This window comes from Rousettus aegyptiacus, unplaced genomic scaffold, assembly GCF_014176215.1.
Source record: "Rousettus aegyptiacus isolate mRouAeg1 unplaced genomic scaffold, mRouAeg1.p scaffold_m13_p_2, whole genome shotgun sequence".
Taxonomy (NCBI): Eukaryota; Metazoa; Chordata; class Mammalia; order Chiroptera; family Pteropodidae; genus Rousettus; species Rousettus aegyptiacus.
This window is the reverse complement of record NW_023416295.1, coordinates 121,077,194-121,100,586: the sequence shown is the minus strand read 5'-3', so window position 1 is coordinate 121,100,586 and position 23,393 is coordinate 121,077,194. Positions and strand designations below refer to the sequence as shown.

Here is a 23,393-nt window from a genome sequence, read left to right as displayed (position 1 = left end):
CATAATACAGCTTTTTGTTGGAGTTTGCTCTACATACTAATCCATCTCTGATTCTGACAACTGAACTGCAGCTGCCATTTCTTGCCTAACTTTGGCTGTTTTCCTTTGAGTAATAATGCCATCTTTTTTTCTTTTTAGAAGCGCTAGGATTTAATACTTTCATCAGGATGGGCTCATTGAATATTCATATTCTGCTTATATTGTGCAGCAGGCACATGGGAAGTTGTAGTATGATTTCAAAGCAGAAAATAGTAACTGATGAGAAGACTGTTATGTGTGGGCGTTTGGAAGTTATGAATAAGAAATTAAACACAGCAAATTCTATTTCAATACTGAACTGTGCAAAATAGAACAGGTGATTTTGAGCAATTTGTTAACATTGTAAAGCAGTTTTATTTTTAAAAAATTAAAAATGTTTAAAAGCCTTGATGTATTTTACTTTTAAAGAGTTTTCTTGAAAATCAGGGACAAGTGTTTTTTGGGGGAGGGGAATTATACAATTGAACATTTTAGAAGAATCATTCTTTTTTTATTGTTCTCTTTTGCTTTTTCTCTCCCTGTGACCTTCAGTTTCTCTACCTCCTTTCTGTATTTTCTCTCCTGCTGTCTCTTGTTGCGTTGATGGCTCAGAGAGCCTCATCTAAATTCACCTTTATTGTTTGTTACATCCTACCAGGGAAAATGCATCAGAATAAAATTGGCAAGATCTTTTGACAGCTTGTCTTTACTACTATGATGCCAGAAAAGGGAAAATGGCTATTTATATGGTCTATATCCACAAGCTGCTGTTACATTTTGGGCCAAGTTCCTTTTAAAGCAATGATTAATATTTCTTGATTATCTGGCAAATCGCACTGAACTAATCCAAACCATGAATGAGTGGGATTTCCTTAGATGTGAGCAGGGTTCAACTGAGCCTTTGCTTGGATGTTTGGAAGTGAGTTTTTATTGTTGAATTTTGTTAACACCAGTTGCAGAGTGTGGGGCTCCAGTACGGCTTTGAATTATATGACATTGCAATCTTTTATGTTGCAAATAGTCAAATATCAGCAATGTCATATAGTTCAACTTCAGAGATAACAATTAGCACTGAATAAACTATAGAAATCATTCTATAAAAGATTTAAGGTAAGAAAAACAGATTCAATGTAGTATATAGGAAATGTCGATACACAGTAAACTAATAAATTACAAACAGACCCATTAAAACCAAAGAAATTATCAACTAACATAGGAAGTTAAAACACTGAGGTAAATAAGACACAGATAAACACGCTATAAGGTCCTTCAAGATTGCAAGGGTTTTGCTATAAACTTGGAAGTTAACTTGTTGCCAAGAACAACTAACATTTAGTACTCATTATGTGTGCAACTTAGTGCTAAGTGCTTTATATACACTTTTTATTTAATTTCTACCACAAACCTGTTCAGGTAATTATTATCTGCATTTTACAGATGAAAAAGTTAAAACAAATTTTTTTTTTATCTCAGAAAATAGTCCAGTTTCTTATAGCTACATTACATTGAAAAATATCGTGATAATGTCGACATTACTTAAATAGATAGATGCATCATCAAATCTTTTGTAAAGCTATTCTTTTACTATCCTTTGACCTTGGGCAAGGGTGTTGTAGTGCTTTAAGACCCACAGAGCCAATTGAGATGAATTGTGAGCCTTGATTAGCCGCCCGGAGACTCATTCTCCCCACTAGAGAAACAGCCCCGAGCTCCCAAAAGAGGCAGTTTATAAAGCCTAGAACAAGTAAGCAGATTACAGAAGCAGAAGATGACCGTTAGCAGATCTGGTTAACATCAATGAAGCAGAAGCAGAAGTTGGCCATTAGCATATCTTTGAGCGGATTACCACGCCCTGGTTAACAGAATCAGAAGTAAATCCTTAATGCTGGCTTAATGGAAAATTTTCCACCTTTAACAATGGTTTTCACTCAAAAGAATCACCTGGGGACTTCCTCCTCACCCCAAATTTGGATCCCGTGGATCCTTCCTCCTCAAAGTGTGGTCTTTATGACAGCATTATTGGCTGGCTTAGATTAGTAGACATGCAGAATCTCAGGCCTCACTCCAGAAGTCGTTGGAACTTTATTTTAGCAAGATTCCCAGGCGATCTTTATACACATTAAAGCTGAGAAGCGTGGCTTCAAGTGTCTGAATTCTAAGCACTCTCCCAAGGTGATTCTGATGTAGGTGATTAACGGTAGGCCACACTTGACAAAACACTGCCCCAAGACATACCAAAATGCAATCCTCTGAAAACATTACCGCAAGCAATTTGAGATGCCAAGGGGTCAAGGAATCAAGACCAAGTAAGACATGAACGCATAACAGTTACTGTTCTGATGATCTCTAGCTGGATCCAAGAGTAAAACCTAGGATACTGGCAGGCCTTCATCTACTTTTCCACTCCAAAAGGGTAGAGGAGAATGTATCCTTTATGTGATGGGGAGTAGCAGAATGGCATACCTCATACATGAAATGCACAGATGCTGAAACTATAATTTAAAAAAAAAAAGTGTGAATTTGGCATTGACTCCTTAATGTATTTGTATTTAACTTTTAGAGATGATTTAAATTATTTACCACTGAGCAAAGCAATACTGTAGGAAGGTGCATGGTTTATTTTGTGGCTTCAAGGATCCCTACCTTCGCTAGGGTATGTATATACAGTCAGATGGTATATTAACTTCTACTTCCAGAAATTTGGAGTGGTCCTGAAAGGAAAATACTAGATAACAGGGTAAATTAATCTGTAGAAGGGATCCCACTACTACGTATTCCAAATTTCTCACAACATACACCTAAAGAGTGGGAGTGGATTGGGGTAGGGGTGGAGGGTCAGGACGGCGAAGTATAGGCATTCTAGTTTACAGCTAAGAAAACAGCTACCACAAGGTGGAGCAAAGTCACAGAATTAGAATCACACTTTCCTGTTTCCCCAGCTAGGGGTTATACTGGCTTTCTGGGTTTTAAGTCATAGGCATTCTCCATAGTCAGCTTTGTGAAGCAAAGTGGGCTCTTGAATATGGGAAAGATAGGGAGAACCTAAAAAAGAAAAATATTAAAAAAATAATTGATTTGGACTGGAGGTCTGGATCAGAAGAGCTTCATAAAGGAAAAACCATGAATCAGTCATACATTTCACTCCATGTGCTTCACAAGTTTAAAGAAACCATAAGTTCATAGGAAGTAAAATGGAAAATTAGGAAAACTCACTTTGAGGGAAGCTGAAATGGGCCAAAATTCTGGACCAGCCAGGCCTTTACACATTTACTGAACTTTCCAGATTGTCATCAGTAAAATGAAGACAATGGTGTCCACTTTGTAGGGTTCTTGTGAGAATGCATGTAAAATGCTTTGTTCAGTGGATGGGACCCAATCCTCAATGACAATAAGATGATGGCTTACTAACATTAAGACATTAACATTCAAAATATTGACTATTTCACACCATGATGAAATCAAAGGTAATTAAGATACTGTCTCTGATTTTTAAATAGTTTTCTTAGTCTATAGCGATGCCACTCTAAATGAGCCCAATTGCGTCTGATCCTCGAAGCTAAGCAGGGTTGGGCCTGGTTAGTATTTGGATGGGAGACCACCTAGGAATTCCAGGCTCTATAGGCGTTAAAATTTCGAAGATTAAAACAAATGATAATAACAAAGATAACTAACATTCACTGGATATGTACAATGGCCTGGTGCTACTGTAAGCACTTTTAAAAGATTATCTCAGTAAGTGCTCATTCACCCAGAGGAGCTAGGCATTAACCCATTGCACAGATTAGGAAACTGAGGCCTAGAGAGGTGTAGTAATTATTTTTCAGCTCACTCAGGAAGCACCAAAACTAGTATTCACCCCTGGGCACCCTGTCTTGGACTTATACCTACCACAGTGGTTTGGGTCTAGATTCATTTGTAGGGGCTACATTCTCTGCAGTCAAATTATACTTTCCAAGAGCAAATGTAAAATAAATTCCATTAGTACCATGGATAGGTAATATGAATCACATTTAGATCTAACTACAATAATCACCAAAGCAAGCTGCTTGCCCCTGGTCCATCTTTCTCTCCCATGGCCAACCCACCCTTATACACTACCAACAGTTATCTTTATAAAACATGTATATGATCATGACACTTCTCCACTTAAAGGCTTTCTCTGTCTGCAGAATTGTGTCTAAGAGCTCAGCAAAGGAAGCCTCTCCCAGTTGGCCCAGACCTTCCTTCCCAGCCTCTGCTTTAGATATTCTAGCTCTTCAGTCTACATTCTTACAGTAGTTCCACGTGAAATTATGGCAATTAGGGTTCCATAGTTAACCTCGTGTGTGGCAAAATGGACAAAAACTTAAAAAAAAAAATTTCCCTTGCATTCTATTGTTATTATAAAAAAAAAGCTAAAAAATTAGATTTTAAAAAGCTATACAAATTATACAAATTAAAAACTGTGCACACACGGTTGAAAAATGTATATATATTTAAAATTCTAAAATATTTTTTACTTCCTATCAGGGATTGGTGTTTTAGTGGAAAGCATCTTCTAACTCTATTTGCAACTACCTAAGTATGATACTCCCTTTCCCCCCTGGAATACAACCCTTTACCTCTCTGAGATGGTAAACTACTAAACTATTCATCCTTTAAATCCAGTTCAAATACCACTTCTCCCCAAATCTCTTATTCTGCCCACTTTTCCTTCCTCAGGACTCCCAAAGCCGAGAGTATTTCTCTCTTACAGCATTTTTGTACTGCCTATAATTATTTATTTATACAATAGACCTTGAGATCCTTTAGGGCAAGGTCCTAAACACTAAATACCTCTTAGTTTGGTATTTGGCTCTCATTAAGAATTTGAAAGTTTATCATTGGGTACATGAATGAATGATCATTCTAAGATTTCTGACTCTCTTTAGATTTTGCAGGGAAAACATTTTTATAGTGGACACGCCTTTGGGACACTTTGGTAAGTCAAAGCCCATAATATTTGAGAAGAAATCTGAAAGGAGCCAGGTAAGGTCCTAAGGGGTATAATGTGTCCATCAAAACGTTAGTGATTTCCTGCGTGACTTGTTCCTACGCCCCGCCTTTCCCACCATCCTAGCTCGTCGACCACTTCTAGGATGGAGAGAATACTGTGTTCAAGCCGATTATCTTCTCCGCCTAGATTGATGAGCTTCGCCCTCCTTTGATCGTTAACTGCCAAGTCTTTCACAATCCAGTCTCCAATTTTCCTACTGGAGTCCAACATTTCGGAGTCACATCCCTTTCCGTCACGGAGACATCTAACTCTGGATGTCTCCAATGAAGTCTGAAAAAAGCCCTCTCCAGCACTCCCACTCTCAGTCAAAGTGTCCCTCTGGTCGGGAAGGGGTTTCCCAGCCGCCGGGGCTGCGATCTCCGCTGGCGTCGAGCGGAGCATCGCCGAGGGAGGCGCGGGGGGCGTTGCCCAGGGCTGCGGGGCGGGGCTGCGCTTGGCCACGGGAGGTGTCCATCTTCCGCGACCAGCCCGGCTTTCCCCACCCAGCCGGGACGGAGAAGGGCTCCAGCGACAGCGCGGGCGCCTCCTGCGAGCCCTGCCGCACCTCGCCGCGTCCCGCGCGGCACCCCCGGCCGCCGCGCCCGCACCTCTCCAGCCGGGGCCCGGGATCCGCGGCCGTGGGCGCGCCGGCAACTTTGCGGCCGCTGGGGGCGCGGCTCCTCCCGGCGCGAGTGCAAGTGTGCGCGTCGCCGGCGGCCTCCTGGGGGCAGCAGCGGAAAGGGGGACGAGGGGAAAGGTGTCCTCGGCGCCGGGTGGCCGAGGAGGCGGAGGCTTCTCGCGGCGCCGGCTCCGGAGACCCAAACTCCGGCGGGGCTGCGCCCAGGACGCGTTCGAGCGGCGCGGCGGCGGGACGGGCTTCGGGGCTGCGCGTCCTTCTGCCCGGCCGCGCGGCAGCAGCAGCCTTTGCCCTCGGAAGAGCGGCGGCCGCGGCAGCAGCATCTCCAGCCCGGGCGGGACCCCTGAGCCCAGGAGCGGGCGGCTGCAGCAGGGAGGGAGGGTCGGGGCGTCCGCGGCGGGCGCGTTCCGGGGCGTCCGCCCGCCCTCGCTGGCCCTGCCCCGAGCGCCGGGTGCGGGTTTCTAACAATGGTGCGAAGCGCCGGCGCGAACCCCGCGTCCGCCCAGCGGTGGTAGAGGAAGTAGCCGGGCTCCGGGTGGGGTGGGCAGGGAGACGCCCCCCCGTCCCTCGCTCGTTGGAGTTTGCCTGCGTGCCGGGCCTCTCCGGCCTCGGGCTCCCCTCCGGATCACCGACGGCAGCTCGAGCCGGAGAGTATGGTGCCAGCGCCCGGGTTAATCTAGTCCTCGGCTCGCTCCTCTTTTCCTCCTCTCGCTCCTCCTTTACCTCCTGTCGGTGCCGCCTCTGGGTTCCCGGCGTGTGGGAGTACAACTCGCTGCCTCTCCAAGGAGACTGGTTTGTGACCACCTAACCTAACTTGCCCATTGAAAGCAAACCCAGAACAGCTGGATAATGTCCACTCCGAGCAGATTCAAAAAGGACAAAGAGATCATAGCCGAGTATGAAAGTCAAGTCAAAGGTAAGGATGGGAGCGGCCGCCTTGCTCCTTTTGTGTGCTTGCTTGTCATTGTGCTCGGGGAGTTGCATTTCTAACTTGGGATCCGCGTTGGAGGAAGGTTGCTAGGGACAGTTCGAGCGCCTAGCAGAGCCACCCGGGGCTTCCTACAAGCCAATTCCCGTTCCAGTCCTAGTCCCGTCAACCCCACAGGGAGCTGGAAAGCGGATGGCTTTCCCTGGCTGCCAGCGCGCACCTCCAAAAGGGAGAGAACTGGCTTTAACTTAACCACCTTCAGCTGTGCAACTTACATGGTGGCAACTTACATGGGTGGCAGGCAGCAGTAGTGTTTCCTGCCCAGTTATCATCAGCATCATCAGCATCATCCTTGTTATTCTTTTATAATGATACCATTGTCACAACATAATTTTTAAGGAGTCGTTTTTCTGAAGTCTGGACACGGAGTGGTCTAGAGCTTCGTTGAATGCAGACAGTTTTGACATTTACACTGTTCACTCTTAATTTATTAGGGCCAGGCCCCTTTTTATAAAACAGCTCCCTAGGAGCCTGGTAGTTAAACCAAGCGAAGACTAGTGGAATCTGACTTCTTCTTTATAATGGGCCAGAATTTAGTGCCATCTTTCACACTCACACCGGAATATTGCTTTATCATTTGCTGAAAGCCACTTACCTGTACAAGGAAGATTTGAATGTTTAAGCAGTAATTTCAGTCTATTTACATTGTCAACTAATGAAGGAATCTAAGATTGATTATGCATTTTTACTTAACATACTTTGTGATTTAAAAATATATTTTCTCTTCAGTTCAAATATTTTGTGTTGCTGTTGAGATGTTTCATAAATATGTTTGTTGTTTTTTTCCTCTCGTGAGGGTAGGTTTCTCTGTTGAGACAATGGTTGGAATGTTTAGGTCACTACTGTTATTTGGACCATTCAATGCAAAGTTCATTAAAATTGTTACATAGACACCTGTGCATGTACAGATACACTCTTATGAAAGGCCAGGGAGAAAGGCATTCCTGTACTTGCCTAGGGAAACACAGGAGCAGCCTGGGTGTTCTTTTGTATGGTCAAGTTGTGAAAATGCCTGGAGTCCTGTGAGAGGACCTGATAGGGGAGTTTGAAATCTGGACCAAGATGCTAGGCAAACACATTGCAAGCCCAGAGACTCCTGTTTCCTTTTTGCAGACCCCCCACCCCCTCATGGAGTTAAGCTAAACATGGCTCAGGAAGATGTTTATCTGTGTGTAATTGAGATAATTTATACTTAGAGGAACTGGTTCCATTGACATGAAGTTTTATTAGCAGAGAAGTAATTATTTCCTTAGAGACAGGTAAGCTTTCTAATGAGCATAACCTTTCTTTTCTTAATGAGTACAACACAGTTTAAAACCTTTCATTCTAAGGTAGAACTCCTCTTCATAATCACCAGTTCCCCTGTGCAGTTTTTCCACATGGCTCTTTGTGGCAGGCAGATCTTCACGGGTGGCAGTCTGGTTTTCCTGCTGCCTGGAGCACTGGCTGGCGGAGTGTACTTCCTAATGTTGGTTTAGTTATTTATGCTCTGAGGTCATTTGTCCATGTTCAAGTCCTTACCTGAAAAATATTCTCATGATTAATTTCTCTCAGTATCAATTTTGTAGTTATATGGTTACTTATATGGTTATTTATATGCTTTAGAGTATAGAACTCTCTATGTTGAAAACCAGTCAAATGGGATGTGTTGCAATGTTTAAATGTGTATGTAAAATTCAACCCAAGGAAAAATGGACATGGTGAAGATTATTTTTGGAACAAATTCTGTCCCATAGAAGGGTGATCTATTTCTTTCAATCCTCCTCACTTACGCACACCCTGAAATCCTTAGGCTGCTTTATGACTCTTGACTTCACTTGACCTGCCCTTCTCATCAGAGCCTGTGTCCAGATTTTAATTACCTCTCCTGCAGTACTTCCACATCCTGTGTCTAGCCCAGGTCATTATATCCATACAGAAATATAGGAATAGAGTAATACAGTGGAATTGGATCTTAGACGCATTTAATGGATTCACCTGTACTTGTAGGCAAAATCAAGAAGAGAGTGGGAGAGAAATGACCATCAGGTAGTGCATGAGACCAGCAGTTCCACATTGTGAGAGTAGGTTCCTTAGGTAAGGATAGCCTGAAAGTCAGGACTCCAGTTTTGTTTCTTTTCCTGAGTCCCTCTTTAAGGCTGAGTGTGTTACCCCAGCAGAGTGCTAGTCCAGTGTTTAAAGATGTGTATTTTTGGAACAACCAACTCTTAATTCTAGCCAGCTATTTCATCTGATGGTAAACAAAAGAAATGTGGCCTATTCTATTGCTGAAGGAAACCCTGGCTGTGTTGGCCTCATTAGGAGAAGGTAGTCTGTTCCAATGAATAAAGATACTGGACTCTGATCTTTGCTTTCACTTTTATCATAATGAATTCACAAATACGGTGTATTATTCGAGTTTTCAGGGAATTAAAATGTAATGCAATAGAAGATACATAAAAATAATAAAACCACATTCAGAAAAGTATAGCACAGAATGTAAGACGACTTAGGTGTATGGGTGATTTCAAGAGTCATTTTTGATTATAGTTGTTTGTGTTTTACCTTCTGATTTAGAACTGAATAGAGTATTGTCTTATTCTCTTCCATTTCCCTAAACCAGTTGCATTTATTTCAGAAATTCTGAGGTAATAGATTGATCTAAAGGAATGACTTCAGATGTAGGATTTTGCCCCTGTAGCTGCCTACACATATTTTGGGAACAGACTTCATGGAGTTATTCTCAATTGTGAAAAGAACCATCCTAGGTAGTGATGTATCATTTTATGCATAAGACCATAAATTTATCCAGTTAGATGTGTCATATTGGGCAAGTCACTTAGCGTCTCTCTTGATTTTGGTTTTCTTGCCTATAAGATAAGGAGTTTAGATTCTCCCAGTCCTAAAGATCTTTGAGTCTAATTGAAGATGTCACGTTAGTTCGTATTAATCACCTAGTATAATTTGCAAGTTTTTTTCACATTTTCTCAGCTGTGTTGTTTTGAAAGAATCATCTTCGCTTTCACTTTTATCATAATGAATTCACAAATACGGTGTATTATTTGAGTTTTCAGGGAATTAAAATGTAATGTAATAGAGGATACATAAAAATAATAAAACCACATTCAGAAAAGTATAGCACAGAATGTAGGAGGAGAGAGAACTCAGAGTTATAAAAGCAGTTAAAGATTAGATAGGTTTAAATCAAGGACAAAGGGACCACAAGTAGTAATTTAAAAGGAGTGTCTTTGCTAGGAAGAAAACTACTGACCATTTCATATATGTTGGTCAACTTCCCAAAGATTTAGAATCCGGAGAAATTAATCTCTTGTTTGTGTGGACCCTTAAAAAACAATCTTCTCTGGAAAAACATATGAAATGCAAACCATTTGGCTGTGCAGCTTGCTAGCATCTCTGGCAAAAAGTTTAGCTAGCAGTGGAAAAGACTGTTAACATGTGGCTAACAGAAGATTTGGGGGTTATCTGTGGGTTTTAGTGATCTATGTAATTTTTGAATTCTACAGCAAAAATATTGTAGAGCGCGTGTAAAAAAATACTGGTTCATATATGAGAACCAAAAATATCAAAACACACATTTTGTGAGATGGAATGTGTTGATGGGAGGTTGTGTTTGCTTTTAATAATGTGCGTTCTTCGTTGCTAAGAGTTGACAGCTCTTATTTGCAATATTTTCCTAGGGATAATCTCATACTCATGTATATGCCATATGTACAGGAAGTACCAAGAAAATCTGTTGTTCTTTGACCACTCTGCTGCCTGAACTACAAATAGTGCATTTTGGTGGCAGATAGAACCTGAGGAAATGCTAGCTCAATTAGATATGACCCCGTGTCATACAATAGGTTTTAATAGGGAAATTAAAAGTGCTACTGTCATTAATATGGAACCTGTGCCTGCATCTAATGTTCTGTCATCTAACATGGAATAGAAAACAGCAATTTTAATTATGAATTAAAACTTTATAGCTGGGAGGGACTTTTAAACACTTCCTGTTCAACTCACTCATTTACATGATGCAAGGAGGCATGATAACAGAGTTACACAGTTAACTACCACGAACTAGAACCCAAGTCATCTGTTTTCAGTAGCAGTGGTTTACTTTTAAATTCCTCACAAAGTAGAGTAGAGATAGAACACTTACCTATTTAGACTGTATTCACTGAAGGAATTGTATTTGGACCTAAAAGAGAATAGCAACTCTGGTCTGTTAACAGGAGTTAGGTAAATTGATGAATTGTAACCAAGTTGTTTTTTTCACCAAGATCATTTCAAGAAACCACTGTGCCCAGGCAGCAGCTTCACATGGTGACCCTATGATCAAGAAAAACAAAGGCGAATAGGTGCAGATGCAATTTGCTCGATATTTTGGTCAAGCTAATTGTGGCCATTGCAGTAAGCCTTCTCATGTTGCCCAGAAAGCCTCATCAGTTACATGGAGTTCAAAAAATGTTAAGGAATAGTTTTGGAGAAATTTTTGAGCAAAAGCATGTCCTGACACACACTGAAGTTTGGAGTATGCGAAGGATGGTAAACCTCAGCCCTCACCATCCAGGTGGGTTTGAGTACTCCTGTGCTGGTTCACCCAGTTTTGGAACCACCCATACCCACCTTTGGTTCCGGTTTGAGAGTTTACTTTGTAGGGTGACCAGACCCTTTTTTTCATTCGTGCTATTTTCACTTCAATTCAGACAACTAAGAATTAGAATAAAGGAAAGGGAGTAAGCTGTATGTCTCATCACTCAGTCTATTTTTGTTTTAGTAGTTCGAAGGCGGAATTAGAGACAGTTGCTTGGAGAGATTTCTTAGTTATCTGAAAGTATTTTTATTTGTTGGTCATTTACTGACAATGTCGATATTTCAGGATGAGAAGAAATAGAACATAGTGTTTAAGAGCAGAAACTTTGGTGTTAGCCATCCAGCCCTGCCACTAAATTAGATGTGTGATCTCAAAGAGTCAATTTATTCATTTGTAAAATGTGGGTAATGATAGTACATGCCTCCTTGTCTTTGTGAGGCTTCGTAGAGGTGATTTGTGGAAAGCATTTGCTACAGGCTTGTCACGTAATAAGTAGTCAATAAAAATTAATAATCAATTTGTTTAATTCTGGTTTCCTTTACATCTCTGCTGCTTGTTACCTTCTGACTTAGATAACCTTTTTGAAATTCAAGTACATTATCTCCAATCTGCTACCTGAAACGATCCCAACGTGGGTGAATCTTGAATCATCCTGATAAAATGCCATGTACTTTTGGAATGGAGTGAGTTTCATGGTAGAATTAAAAAGGTAGATGTAATACGCAATCCAGACAGATTCCCAGTTTCTTGTAAGGCAGAATATAGTGTCATTATTTATTTAATTTATTTTAAGACATAGGTTTCTGCTACAATATTGTCATCTTTTATCTAAATGTAATTAACAGAACCTTAAAGTATAGTTCCATGTGTTAGCTTACAACTTTTGTTTTTATATTTTCTATACCTTTGTTCAACGAAGCTATATAGGAAATGAAAACTGAAGGCCAATCGATCTTATTCACCTGTGGTGAAAAGGATTCTTTCAATATCATATAAAGTCACTCACTTGATTTCATAGTCTTGAGAAAAAGATTTTCTTTTAAAATCAGTATATCATTTGCTTTTGTTTCATTAGAAAACACTTTTTTTCCCAGCTCTATTGAGATATAATTGACAAAAAACTGCACTTTGATATTAAAAATTATTATCTGTGTATCTCCCATATCTTCTGGTACAGGACTTCATCGAACAGTACAGAGTAAGTTCTGAATTATTATCCCTTAATAGTGTTAACTAATAAAGATTTGAGGCTATAAAACAAATTAAAAGTTTATTTAGGGTCTTAAAGGATTTGAATTTAAGAGACACAGATTTAAGTAGTGACTCAAATTGCTCTCTGGAGAGAACAAGGAAAGGCAAAAAACACAAAATGTAGTTCTTTCATACAAATGAAGGATTGCTGACTAGGTTAACAGGAATTGGTTAGTTCTAGTATGCAAACTAGGAAGGTGAGAACTGCAAAAAAGGAAGTGAAGTCTATATGTGTGTACATGTAGCAGTTGTCCCAGGATGTTTATGGCTCCAGGATGTTTATGGCTTGGCCTTGAGTTGAGCAACGAGCTTAGCGACTTAATAGCAACTCCAAGAACTGAGTGAGGCACAAGCCGTGCATAGGTCCCACAGCCCTAATAGTCTCCTGACTCTGTTGTAAGTGGCTCTCTTAGCGATGCTTATTCTATTTTATTTTTTTCCATTTTCAGTCATATAAGTTAACATGGTGAGCATTCAAAATTATCTAGGGTGTCCAGTGAAGTATTAGTATAAAATTAAATTGAATTCAAATTGTAACTTCTTTAAAAGAGTCACAAAGCTGGAAACAAATGTCCAGTGGTGGGAAATGATTAACCAACTTGTATACAGAGAATGTTATGAAGTTATTAACAGTGGTTTTCAAAGAACATTTTATGCTATGGAGAAATATTTTATAATAATTGGTGGAGGGGAGAGGGGGAGACCGTAAAAAGCATGGCAATGACAAGCTAAATGGATGGAGAGTGGTGCCATGTACTGTGTGTCTGCTATCCTTAGGGGTGTGATTTCAACATGAGGAAACTTAAATCAGATCTCAGTTTTATATGACACTTGACAAGTAAATGTTTCTTTGACAAGAAAAAGTCAGTCCCCCAAGTTAGATGTTCTATGAATCCAAAAGTTTACAATAATCATAATAGCATCTAACAGTTACTGAGCACTAACGGTGTGCCAGTCACTGTGGAAGCATCTTTGTACGGGTGCACTGAGCTTTATATGTACTTACCAAGCTCCAATGCTTGGCACGAGGAATTTCCGGTTATTTTTCCTGCATAATATAGGTTGTACTTCCTGTATTTTGGACCATGGTATACCCTGCTCCTTGGTAGACTTCCTGGTGTGATGCAGGAATCTCACTTCGAGCTCCACCCTTCTCCAAGATGGGAGTGGGGCAAGGCAAATCTAAGCAAAAATTTGTCTCTGGATTGAACTTCTGATAATCAGATTTGTCCATAGGACAATGTCAGACTTCTCTACGACTGTGGTTTTCCTTGCTTCATGTTCACCAGCAGCAGAGTGTGTGTGTGTGTGTGTGTGTGTGTGTGTTTGCTTTTGACTTTTAATTCATCTGAAATTTGTTTTTCATATTATAGACTAGCGATATATTCTTAGTTCTTTTCATATAAAGGACCAATTTTTTTTAAGTTCCATTTGCTAACTAGTCCCTTCTTTTAAAAAGTGATTTACTAGCTACTTGTGTCTTGATTAAAATTTCATATATGCATGAGTTTAACTCTGGACACTATTGTGTTTTCTTGGTAAGTTTACAGTTTCTTGCACCAGTACTACACTATCTTAATTATTATAGCTTTATATTAAGTCTTTATATATGATAAGCCAAATCCTAATTCCTTATTATTTCTCAGAAGTTTCTTGGTGATCTTGGTTCTTTTTCTTTCAAATATATTTTGAAATCAGTTTTTCCTGTCACAGAAAATCTACTGGCATTTTGATTGAAAATGAATGGAATTATTAATCAGTTAGAAGAGAATTGGCATCTGTCTGATACTAGTTCTTCCTACCCATGAATATAAATATTTTTGCATTTATTTAGTTTTTTAAATATCTTAATGTAAATTTTTATATTTCCTATAGCTTTGGTTATTTTTATTTCGTGATATATACAGTTTTTATTAAGTTCATAAGATCTCTTTTAAAATCGTTTTTTATTTCTGGTACAGAAATGCAGTTTACTTTTGCATATTGATCTTGTATCAATCACTTTGCTTTATTCTTTCTAACTAATTATTTCTAGTAATTTTTCCTTATTTTTGGTAAAACTTGTTTTGCAAATAAATACAACCTTATTTCTTCCTTTCCAAACATTATGGCTTTAATTTATTTTTCTTGTATTTTGCCCTAGGCAGAATTTTGAGTGCAAAGTGGCAGCAGTGTCATTTTTAAAAGGAATGCTTTTAAGCTTCTCCTCCCTTGAAGGATAAGGATTTTCTTTTTTCTTTTTTCTTTCTTTTTTTTTATTATGGATTGCCTTCATCAAGTTAAATAAAATCTTTTCTATATCTTGCATACTTGGAGTCTTCATCATTAATAAGTCGTCGAATGTTATCTTTTTTCTTTTTGCATCAATTAATAGTATTTTTTCTTTCACTCGTTAGTGTGATGAGTAATATTTATATAGCTTTCCTAATATTAAACCATCTTTGCATTCCAGAATTAAACTTATCTTCATCCCTGTAATTTATATATGTAAACAATCAGATTCAGTTTGCCAATATTTAGCTTAAGGTTTGTTTTGTTTTGCTTTGTTTTTGGTCTCTAAATTCTTGAATGAAATAAGCCTAAGGTTTTTCTTTCTGATAATATGTTTGGGTTCATATCTGAGTTACAGTAGTTTCACAGAACTCATTGGAGAGTATTGCTTCTCTTTCTGTTTTGTGGAAGTGTGTGAAATTCAGGAATATTCCTTTCTTGAAACTTTGGTGGAACTGTTAATCTTAGTCTAGTTATTCTCTTTGTGTGAAGAACTTTTTAACTGCTAATCAGCTGTTAGTCATTTTCTTTATTAGTTAACAGATTATTCTTTCTTCTGGCATCAGTTTTGACAAGTTATATTTTTCTAGAAATTTGTTCATTTTGTATATTTTCAAATATATTGACATGTTGATAGCATTCTCTTCTTTTTTTTAAGAAGTGGCTGATCTATATGAAATTTAAGATATTTTAAAACATTATTTCTGCCTCCTTGCTGAATCTTAAATAGAGTTTACCTATTTTTGTTGGTTTTTCTTTTTCTTTTAATTTTTGCTCTTTACTACTATCTTTCTGATTTTCTTCAGGTTTATTCTGTTTATTTTCTTAAGCTGGATGCATAATGTGTTTATTTTTATCCTCATTTACTACTATAAGCATGATTTCTACTTTGACCCATGAGTATGCTTTTACATTTAAAAAATAAAAGCGGGGAAATTTAATTTATCTTCTTAAAAAACATAATTACATTTTGATCTGAGACTAATAGTGTTTGAAATTAGTTGGGGATTGTTTCTTCTTGTACTATTCTCTGGAGGAGTTCATGTAAGATTGGAATTATCTGACTCTTAAATGTTTAGTAGAACTCATCTGTCAAATCATTTAGGTATAGTACTTTCATCAAGGAAAAAAAATTGTCACTGCTTCCAAATTTACAAATTTTCTGAGTTACCGACATAAAATTAATTTAGTATTATCATATGTTTTTACTCTTTGTCATCTACAGTTATACCTCTTTGTTAATAACAATTGTTTGTGTGTATATCTTCTTTTTTTTCCCCTTGATTGACTTTGCCAGAGGTATGTTTACTTTATGGTCTTTTTAAAGAATCTTTTTTTTTCTTTTTTTTTTTTTTGCTTTATTGATTTACTATATTGCATATTTTTTATTTCTTCGGTTTATCCTCTCTAGTCCCTTCCTTTATCTTTTTTTGTGAGCACTATTTTGCTGATTCTTTTTTAAGTTCTTATTTTACAAGTTCTTATTTTTACTTCTTTTCTATTTTAAATAAGTAAGGTAATAAAATTTCCTCCAAGTACTGCTGTACCTACAGTCTACAAATTTATATATGCAGTGTTTTTATCCTTCAGTTCTGTGTATTTTCCAATTTCCATTGTGATATTTTCCCAGGACTCTTGATCTGTTTAAAGTGTGTTTAAAATTTTCTAGGTATAGTTATTTCAGTAATCTTTTTGTTATTGATTTCTGACTTAATTGCATTGTCATCATAGAATATGGTCTGATTAGAAGTTTTTTTCTTGACAGCATTTTCTTTGACCATACTATTTAAAATAATAAGCCTCAACCCCTCCTGGTCCTTCCCATCTCCCTTCCTCTGCTTTATCTCTGCATAGCACTCACTATCATTTGATCTCTTTTATACTGACTTTATATTGTTTTGAGGCTTTAAAATTCCTTATATATGTGAAAGCTGGTGATATAATTAAAATCATATTTTTAAAAACATTTTATCCAGCATTTTAGTTTCAACCAGAAGGGTCATGCAGTAGTACATTTCTGAATTTACTTACTGTACTGTAGGAAATAGAAGCCTAATGTTCAATGGTGGGCTTTTTTTTTTTAGCCCATCAATACATTATAGCTTTTTAATTGAGATATAATTGACATATAACATGTTAGTTTCAGGTGTATAACATAATGATTCAATATATGTAAATATTGTGAAATGATCACCACAATAAGTCTAGTTAATATCAGTCACCACACATAGTTACAAATTTTTTGTCTTGTGATGAGAACTTTTCAGATCTACTCTCTTAGGACCTTTCGTACAATTATTTTTAATTTATCCAATATTAAGTTCTGTTTTAGAAAGAGAATCTTATAGTATATATAGTTGAAGTTACTATGGGAAGAGTAAAGCTGGTTTTTCTCCTAAAGATAATTGCAGGAACCTGGTCCTTGCCATCCAGAATAGTGTTCACAATCTGAGATCCATACACTGAGGATACCTGTACAAGACAGCAAATAATGTTACACTAACACTTTTAAGTTCTTCATATAGTTGTCTGCACATGGAACATTCCAGGATAAATGGCTTTTAGGATGAAAATGTGTAGTGAGGATCAGTGAAAGGCAGAACATGAAGATATCCACAGTTTTCTCAATAATCTGAGGTGCCATTGGGAAATCTGGGGTCTTGCTAATCACCCAGAGTCTGGTCTTTCATTGTTGCAATTTTCAGGTGACAACTTTCCTTTTGAGGAGTTGCTTCTACCATTTTACCCCTTGGAGCTTTACTCCAAAGCCGCCTGCAGAGACCTGTAATGCTGAAGAGGTAGCACCCTCCAGCTTTCTTGGCATCACAGCACAATAGCCGCCTGGCAAGAGCTTTTACAGAAGTCCCAGCAGTTCTCAAAGTGCCTGATGTTCCAGTTTCTGGGCTGTCAGTTCTAACTCCCAGTTCTAACTCCCTTCTCGGTTGGTCTTTGGAAGACCTCTGGACTTTTGCCCTTTGCTTTTATTATTCTGAAGGTGTGGCTTACAAAAACAGCTCTCTCCCTCAGACCTCCAGCAATTAAGATGGAAAACAATAGGTGCTTATCTCAAGTCAGACAATTTTCACTTCTGAGGAAGTTCAAATTTTAATCTGGCTGTGAAATTAGCATGTTAGAAAAATGGAATTAAGCCTCCAAATATTATTCACCAAGGAGAAGTAGGAAGAGAAGTCAGTCTGCTCATCTTGCTTTCTGTTTGTTAATGGCTCTGTGGCATGTTTTGACACAGACGTTCTCCTGTAAGGATCGGTGATGGCTTTTCTCTGTGTTCATATTGATCATCTAACTGAATACAGTTAGGTCAAATTATAATCCGCAAATACCATGAGAAATTCTAAACTCAGAGCCAACTGTGTGATCATTGCTACAGGACTGAGTGGTACCTGCTCCCTGTCCTTAGAGGATGGGGAGGTGAATCGAGGGGAGGTAGAAGGAGCACCTTTTGAGAAGGTGCTGGTCGAACAGCACTAGAAAGTCCAGGACTGTTTTCTGTGGCTGACGCTCTGGTTTGATTAATTTACCTTCATTTTTTTTCACTGTGCCCATTTTCACCTTTCTTTTCATCATTATGGACAGTGGACCCATTTCTTGCTAATAATGTGGCACAGAAAGCCGATACCTTTTGAGAATTGAGCAAAGAGAATTTGTTAGATTTTGTGTTTCTTAGAAAAGAGTTTCCTGGGTACATTACTCCTTTTTCTGCCATTTCACTTTTTGAGGTTTCAATTACTTGTGGTCAACCGTGGTCTGAAAATATTACATAGAAAATTACAGAATAAACAATTCGTAAGTTTTAAATCCTGCGCCATTCCTGAGTAGTGTAATGAAATCTTGCTTTGTCTGCTTTGTCCCGCCTAAGATGTGATTCATCCCTGTGTCCAGCATCTCAAAGCCATATATGCTCTCCACTCTTTGTATATGCTTACCCATCTGTTTAGTCACTTAAATTATCAGTGTTTCTGTTCAAGTAATTTACTTAATGACCCAAGAACAGGGGTAGTGGTGCTGGCTGTTCGGGTTTGCTGAAGAGAGGCCATAAAGGGCTTCCTTTAAGTGAAAAGGGATGCATGTATATATGGATAGGACCAAACAGTATCTATAGAGTTTGATACTATCCATGGTTTCAGGCATCATTTGGGAACAGATTAGAGGATTATGCTTTTGACAGTGGCTGGAATAACTATGATTGTTTCTTTTGTTTGTCAAATGATTTATTTTTGGCAATCCTTAATGAACACCTCGTGCAGGTTAGTGGTAAGCAATCTACATCTATAGCTGCAATCATACAGAGAAAATGGAATTCATTAGCCCTCAAGGTTCTTTAATAATCATGATGCAAGTAATTGTAACAAAGTGCCTCTTTGAGCCTGAATGTAAGGAAGCCAACCAACACAATTCTTTGAAGTTTGGGCCCAGTATAGTTTCTGGTGATTGGTTAGATATCTCCCACTGCTTTTCTAAAGAACCATTGAAATCCATATTTTTAGTGATTGCTTTGTAAGATTTAAGTTTGTTAAGAAATTTTAATCTCTCTGGAGATGAGTGCTTTCCAATTATTTAAGAAAAAAATTGTCACCAATTAAGACAATAGCTTCAGGTAGTAGTAGTAATAATAATAAGTATTATTATTACCGAAGCTCACTTTCATTAAGACCTACTACTTCCCAACAGCATGCTAAACTCTTTACAGGTATAATCTTATTTAATTTTCATACCAATCTTAAAAAATAGATGTAACCATCATACTCATTCTCAAATTAGAAAACTGAGGTTCCAGAGGAACCATAATTTGAATTGGATTTATCTAAAATATTAACCTCTACACCATGTTGCCTTTCTAAAGCAGGCCAAATCACTGAAACTGAAGATTAAAGTGTATAGAGGCGGCCAATGGTGAATGTCACCACTATTCTGTTTGAAGGACAACCTTGTCTCTAAATCACAAAGAACAAGTAATAGTAATAGTTACTAAAGGGATAAAACAGACAGCTATGTAGTTCTATGGAATGGTGCAGACCAGTACTACCCAAATGGTCAATGAACTGTTTGTTGCAGATCCGCGATGAGATAAAGAGCTTGTGCCAAGACCTAAATCATCATAGCACTGAACTGTTTGGTTTTTTGTAGCAAGGCTCTCTGGATAAAGGAAGCAGTGCCATGATTTACCTACCTCATTTTCTCACGGACTGGAGATAAATAGTTGGCTGACCAGCACTGGTTGGCAGATCCACTCTAAGTAGTACTGGCATAAATAATATATTGTTGAGCAAAAATAAAGGCTATAATAACTATTCTGCAAATGATTACATTTGTTCAGTAAATAGATAAATGTATAAATATAATTAACACAAATAGAAATGCTGACGTCGGAAGGATATACTCCAATCAGATAGAGGATTTCCATTTCTGCCTTACCATCCTGTACTTTAGCCAGCAAGTTTTTAATAACCATAAAAGTTATATAAGTGCAATGTTTTTAAAACAGAAAATGTTTTATTTCCCTACTCTTACTATGTACTTTTTAGAATTGATTAAAGCCCGTACATTATTCGGATTACCTTTGTTTTTACCTAATGTCCTTTTTCTGTCCCAGGATCCCATCCGGGACACCTCAGTACATTTAGTCCTCATGTCTTCTTAGGCTCCTCCTGGCTACTAAGTCTTTTGTAACCTAAACTTTATTATTGCTTCCAGAACCAGAGTTCACAAAAGTGGTAATCCACTAACATTTTCTGAGCACTTACTGCATGCCAGAAAGTTTTTTGGTTCAACACTCTACTTGCCTCCACAATGCTCTGAGGTGAGCATTACTCTTATCTCCATTTTATAGGCAAGGAAAGTAAGGCAGGATGAGTTAGCAATTTGCCCACAGTTAAATAACCGGAGAGTGGCTGGGCCAGGATTCAAACTCCAGCAATCTGATTAATTTATTGCATTAATTTTATTGAATTATTTTACAATTTAATTACAAGACCACTGGAGGAAATGCCTGGTAAAGGAGAGACTGCAGTACTAACCAAACTGTAATAAGTAGAGTTCCCAGCTTCAAACAACAGGTATTTATTTGTAAATGAAGTATTTATTTGAAAAGTATAGAAAAATATATATAATTAGTCTTTTAAACTCTAGAGAGATACAGTCAATCTTAAAAACAGACTTTTGGTGACACATTTAAGACTTTCTGTAAATATTTTTAACACAATCGCAATATAAATTCAATTAAAAATGGAGCAGCCATTTGAAAAAGCATAATTAACTTTTTGTAATACAGTACTGTCCCCTCATCCGAGGGCAATACAGTCCAAGGCCCCCCGTGGATGCCTGAAATCACAGATAGTATCCGTGAGGATCAGTGATGACTTTTCCCTGTGTTCATTTTGATCATCTATAGTTTGAATACAGTTAGGTCAAATTATAATCCGCAAGTACCATGAGAAATTCTAAACTCCAAGCCAACTGTGTGATCATTGCTGCAGGATGAGTGGTACCTGGTCCCTGTCCTTAGAAGATGGGGAGGTGCATCGAGGGGAGGTAAAAGGAGCACCTTTTGAGAAGGCGCTGGTTGAGCAGCGCTAGAAAGTCCAGGACATATATATATATGGTATACATATGTGTACATGTGTGTTTCTTTCCTGCCTTTGAGCATGGTGGCACCCTTCCTAAACACACCTAAGATAGACATTCATTGCTTGTCCTTGGTCAGTAGCTTACTGTCACAAGTGTTCTATAACTTCACTCTCATTCTCCTCTATGTTCGCCTTCAGGTATTCACTGTGCCATTAAAGTGTTTATAAATTGATTTTTATGGAGTAAGATCTAGTCTCCCATAATAATCAGAAAAAAATTTGCATCCAGACTATTACTTGGGACCTGAGGCAAATGCCTGGTTATTATATAAATGTTGGCGGTAGTTATTACTGTTACTGCCTATAGTAGTACCAGCAGCTAACATTTATAGTGTGTTGCTTTTGAGAGAGGTTATTTTCATATTGATAAGGAAAATGAACTCAAACTTAGAAATCTGAAGTAATTTCCCCAAAATCACATAGATATTAAAGGATGGAGTCACTAGGGTTCAAACCTGTGTTCCAACCATCTTGCAGAGCGAGGTAAGAATGCTGCCTCATGAAAAGTTAAATGCTTAGATTTCATGTCAGTCCCTCTCTTTAAATTTCCAAAACGCTAGGAAAAATAATTGCCATCTTTGTCTTAATAAACAGAGTTATATCAATTCAAATAAAAGTGTGATTTTCTTCAAAGCTTGTGTACCAACATTAACTTGTTGCCTTATTATTATCTCAATGGGTTGATTACTTGATGAGGAAACTCGTGGTGGAGTTGCCTCTTTGTATGCAATAGAAAAGGCATTTTGGGGAAGAAATATTTAAAAGTCCTAAACTGGAACACTTGCTAAATTTAGTGCCCTGTTCCTGGGGATAATAAGAATCTGCTGGCTCAGCTTCTTTCTTACTCCCACTGAAAGGCCTTGCTGGTTCCCAAGTGAGGAGGCCTCTCCTTGTCTTGATTTCTCTTGGGAAAGAAGTTACATCTCTTTAGCTAGTTCTCTGAATTTACTTTAAGATTTCGGGTTTCGTTGCTTTTGTTCCTCTTTGAGTGGTGCGAGGACTTCTGATAGACCCACTTAGCCTGTATCAGAATTACCTGGAGGTATTGTTTGAGCGGTATGCTGGCTCTTCCTGCCCCCATCCCCGAATTTGCATTTCTTACGAGTTCCCAGGTGGTGCTGATGCTGCAGGGTCAGAGACAATTCTTTGGGAACCCTTGCTGTAAAACTCAAAGCAGTTTTGTAACGCCCTTAAATTAGCCAATTTAGATGCTAATTTTCCTCTCAATTTCCCTCGGATCTTTACCTTTCTTACAATTGCTCTCAATTCCTGTAAATGGACATCAAATCATGGTAATTTAAACTAAGACTATAGAAAATGCATGTGGCCCCTGCTTCTTTTGCTTTGCTCCCCCCTTCTTCATAATTTGTTCGTTTCTCACATTATAAAGAGCCTTTTAATATCATGTCTGGGTAAATTGAAAACCTTGATGAGACCTTGAGAAATAAAGCTTCGGTTTCCCTGAAAATCTGCATATGTTTTTGAACTAAGGAAAAAGAAGGCAAGGAAAGGTACCCTTTTTATGACTTCCTGTAATATATTTCCATTTCCTGTTGTCACTACCAACTCTTAAGGTAGTCTGCAGACTTGACATCTAACTGTGGAACAACTGATGTGCACTTTGTTTTGTGGGTATGCTTAATTCAAGTTCGTGTAAGGATGGGAGTTTTTCTATCAATAGGAAATTTTATAATGTTTCATGAGAGCTTTTATTTGATTTTCTAATCCTAAATCCATTGACAGTTCATGAAATTCCTATAGAAATGTTTACAAGGAAACTCAACTTATGTGAGGTTTAGGATTTCAAGTCAAATGGTAATGAGAAAAATCAATCGAAAGTACACCCTTAAATCCTCAAGTCGTCATATTACCAGAACTGCATCCATGAACGCTTAGAAGCCAGAAATTAACTTATATTTCTCTTTGCTTATAGAATATGGCCTCACACTTCCATGTGGCCAATGTTGAAAGAACAAAAGGACATTGAGGAAAAC

The 23,393-nt window shown here is 38.3% G+C and overlaps 1 protein-coding gene across 2 annotated transcripts in view; it reads left to right on the top strand.

Moving 5' to 3' along the window:
* The first annotated feature begins 6,036 nt into the window (after nucleotides 1-6,036).
* Nucleotides 6,037-23,393, top strand: part of SRGAP1 (SLIT-ROBO Rho GTPase activating protein 1) — a 228,488-nt gene continuing 211,131 nt past the window's right edge. For both annotated transcript variants that reach the window (XM_016139894.2, XM_016139893.2), the window contains exon 1: nucleotides 6,037-6,585. In XM_016139894.2, coding sequence (XP_015995380.2) covers nucleotides 6,519-6,585 — 67 coding nt within the window. In that variant the 5' untranslated portion in view covers nucleotides 6,037-6,518. The remainder of the gene's footprint in view (nucleotides 6,586-23,393) is intronic.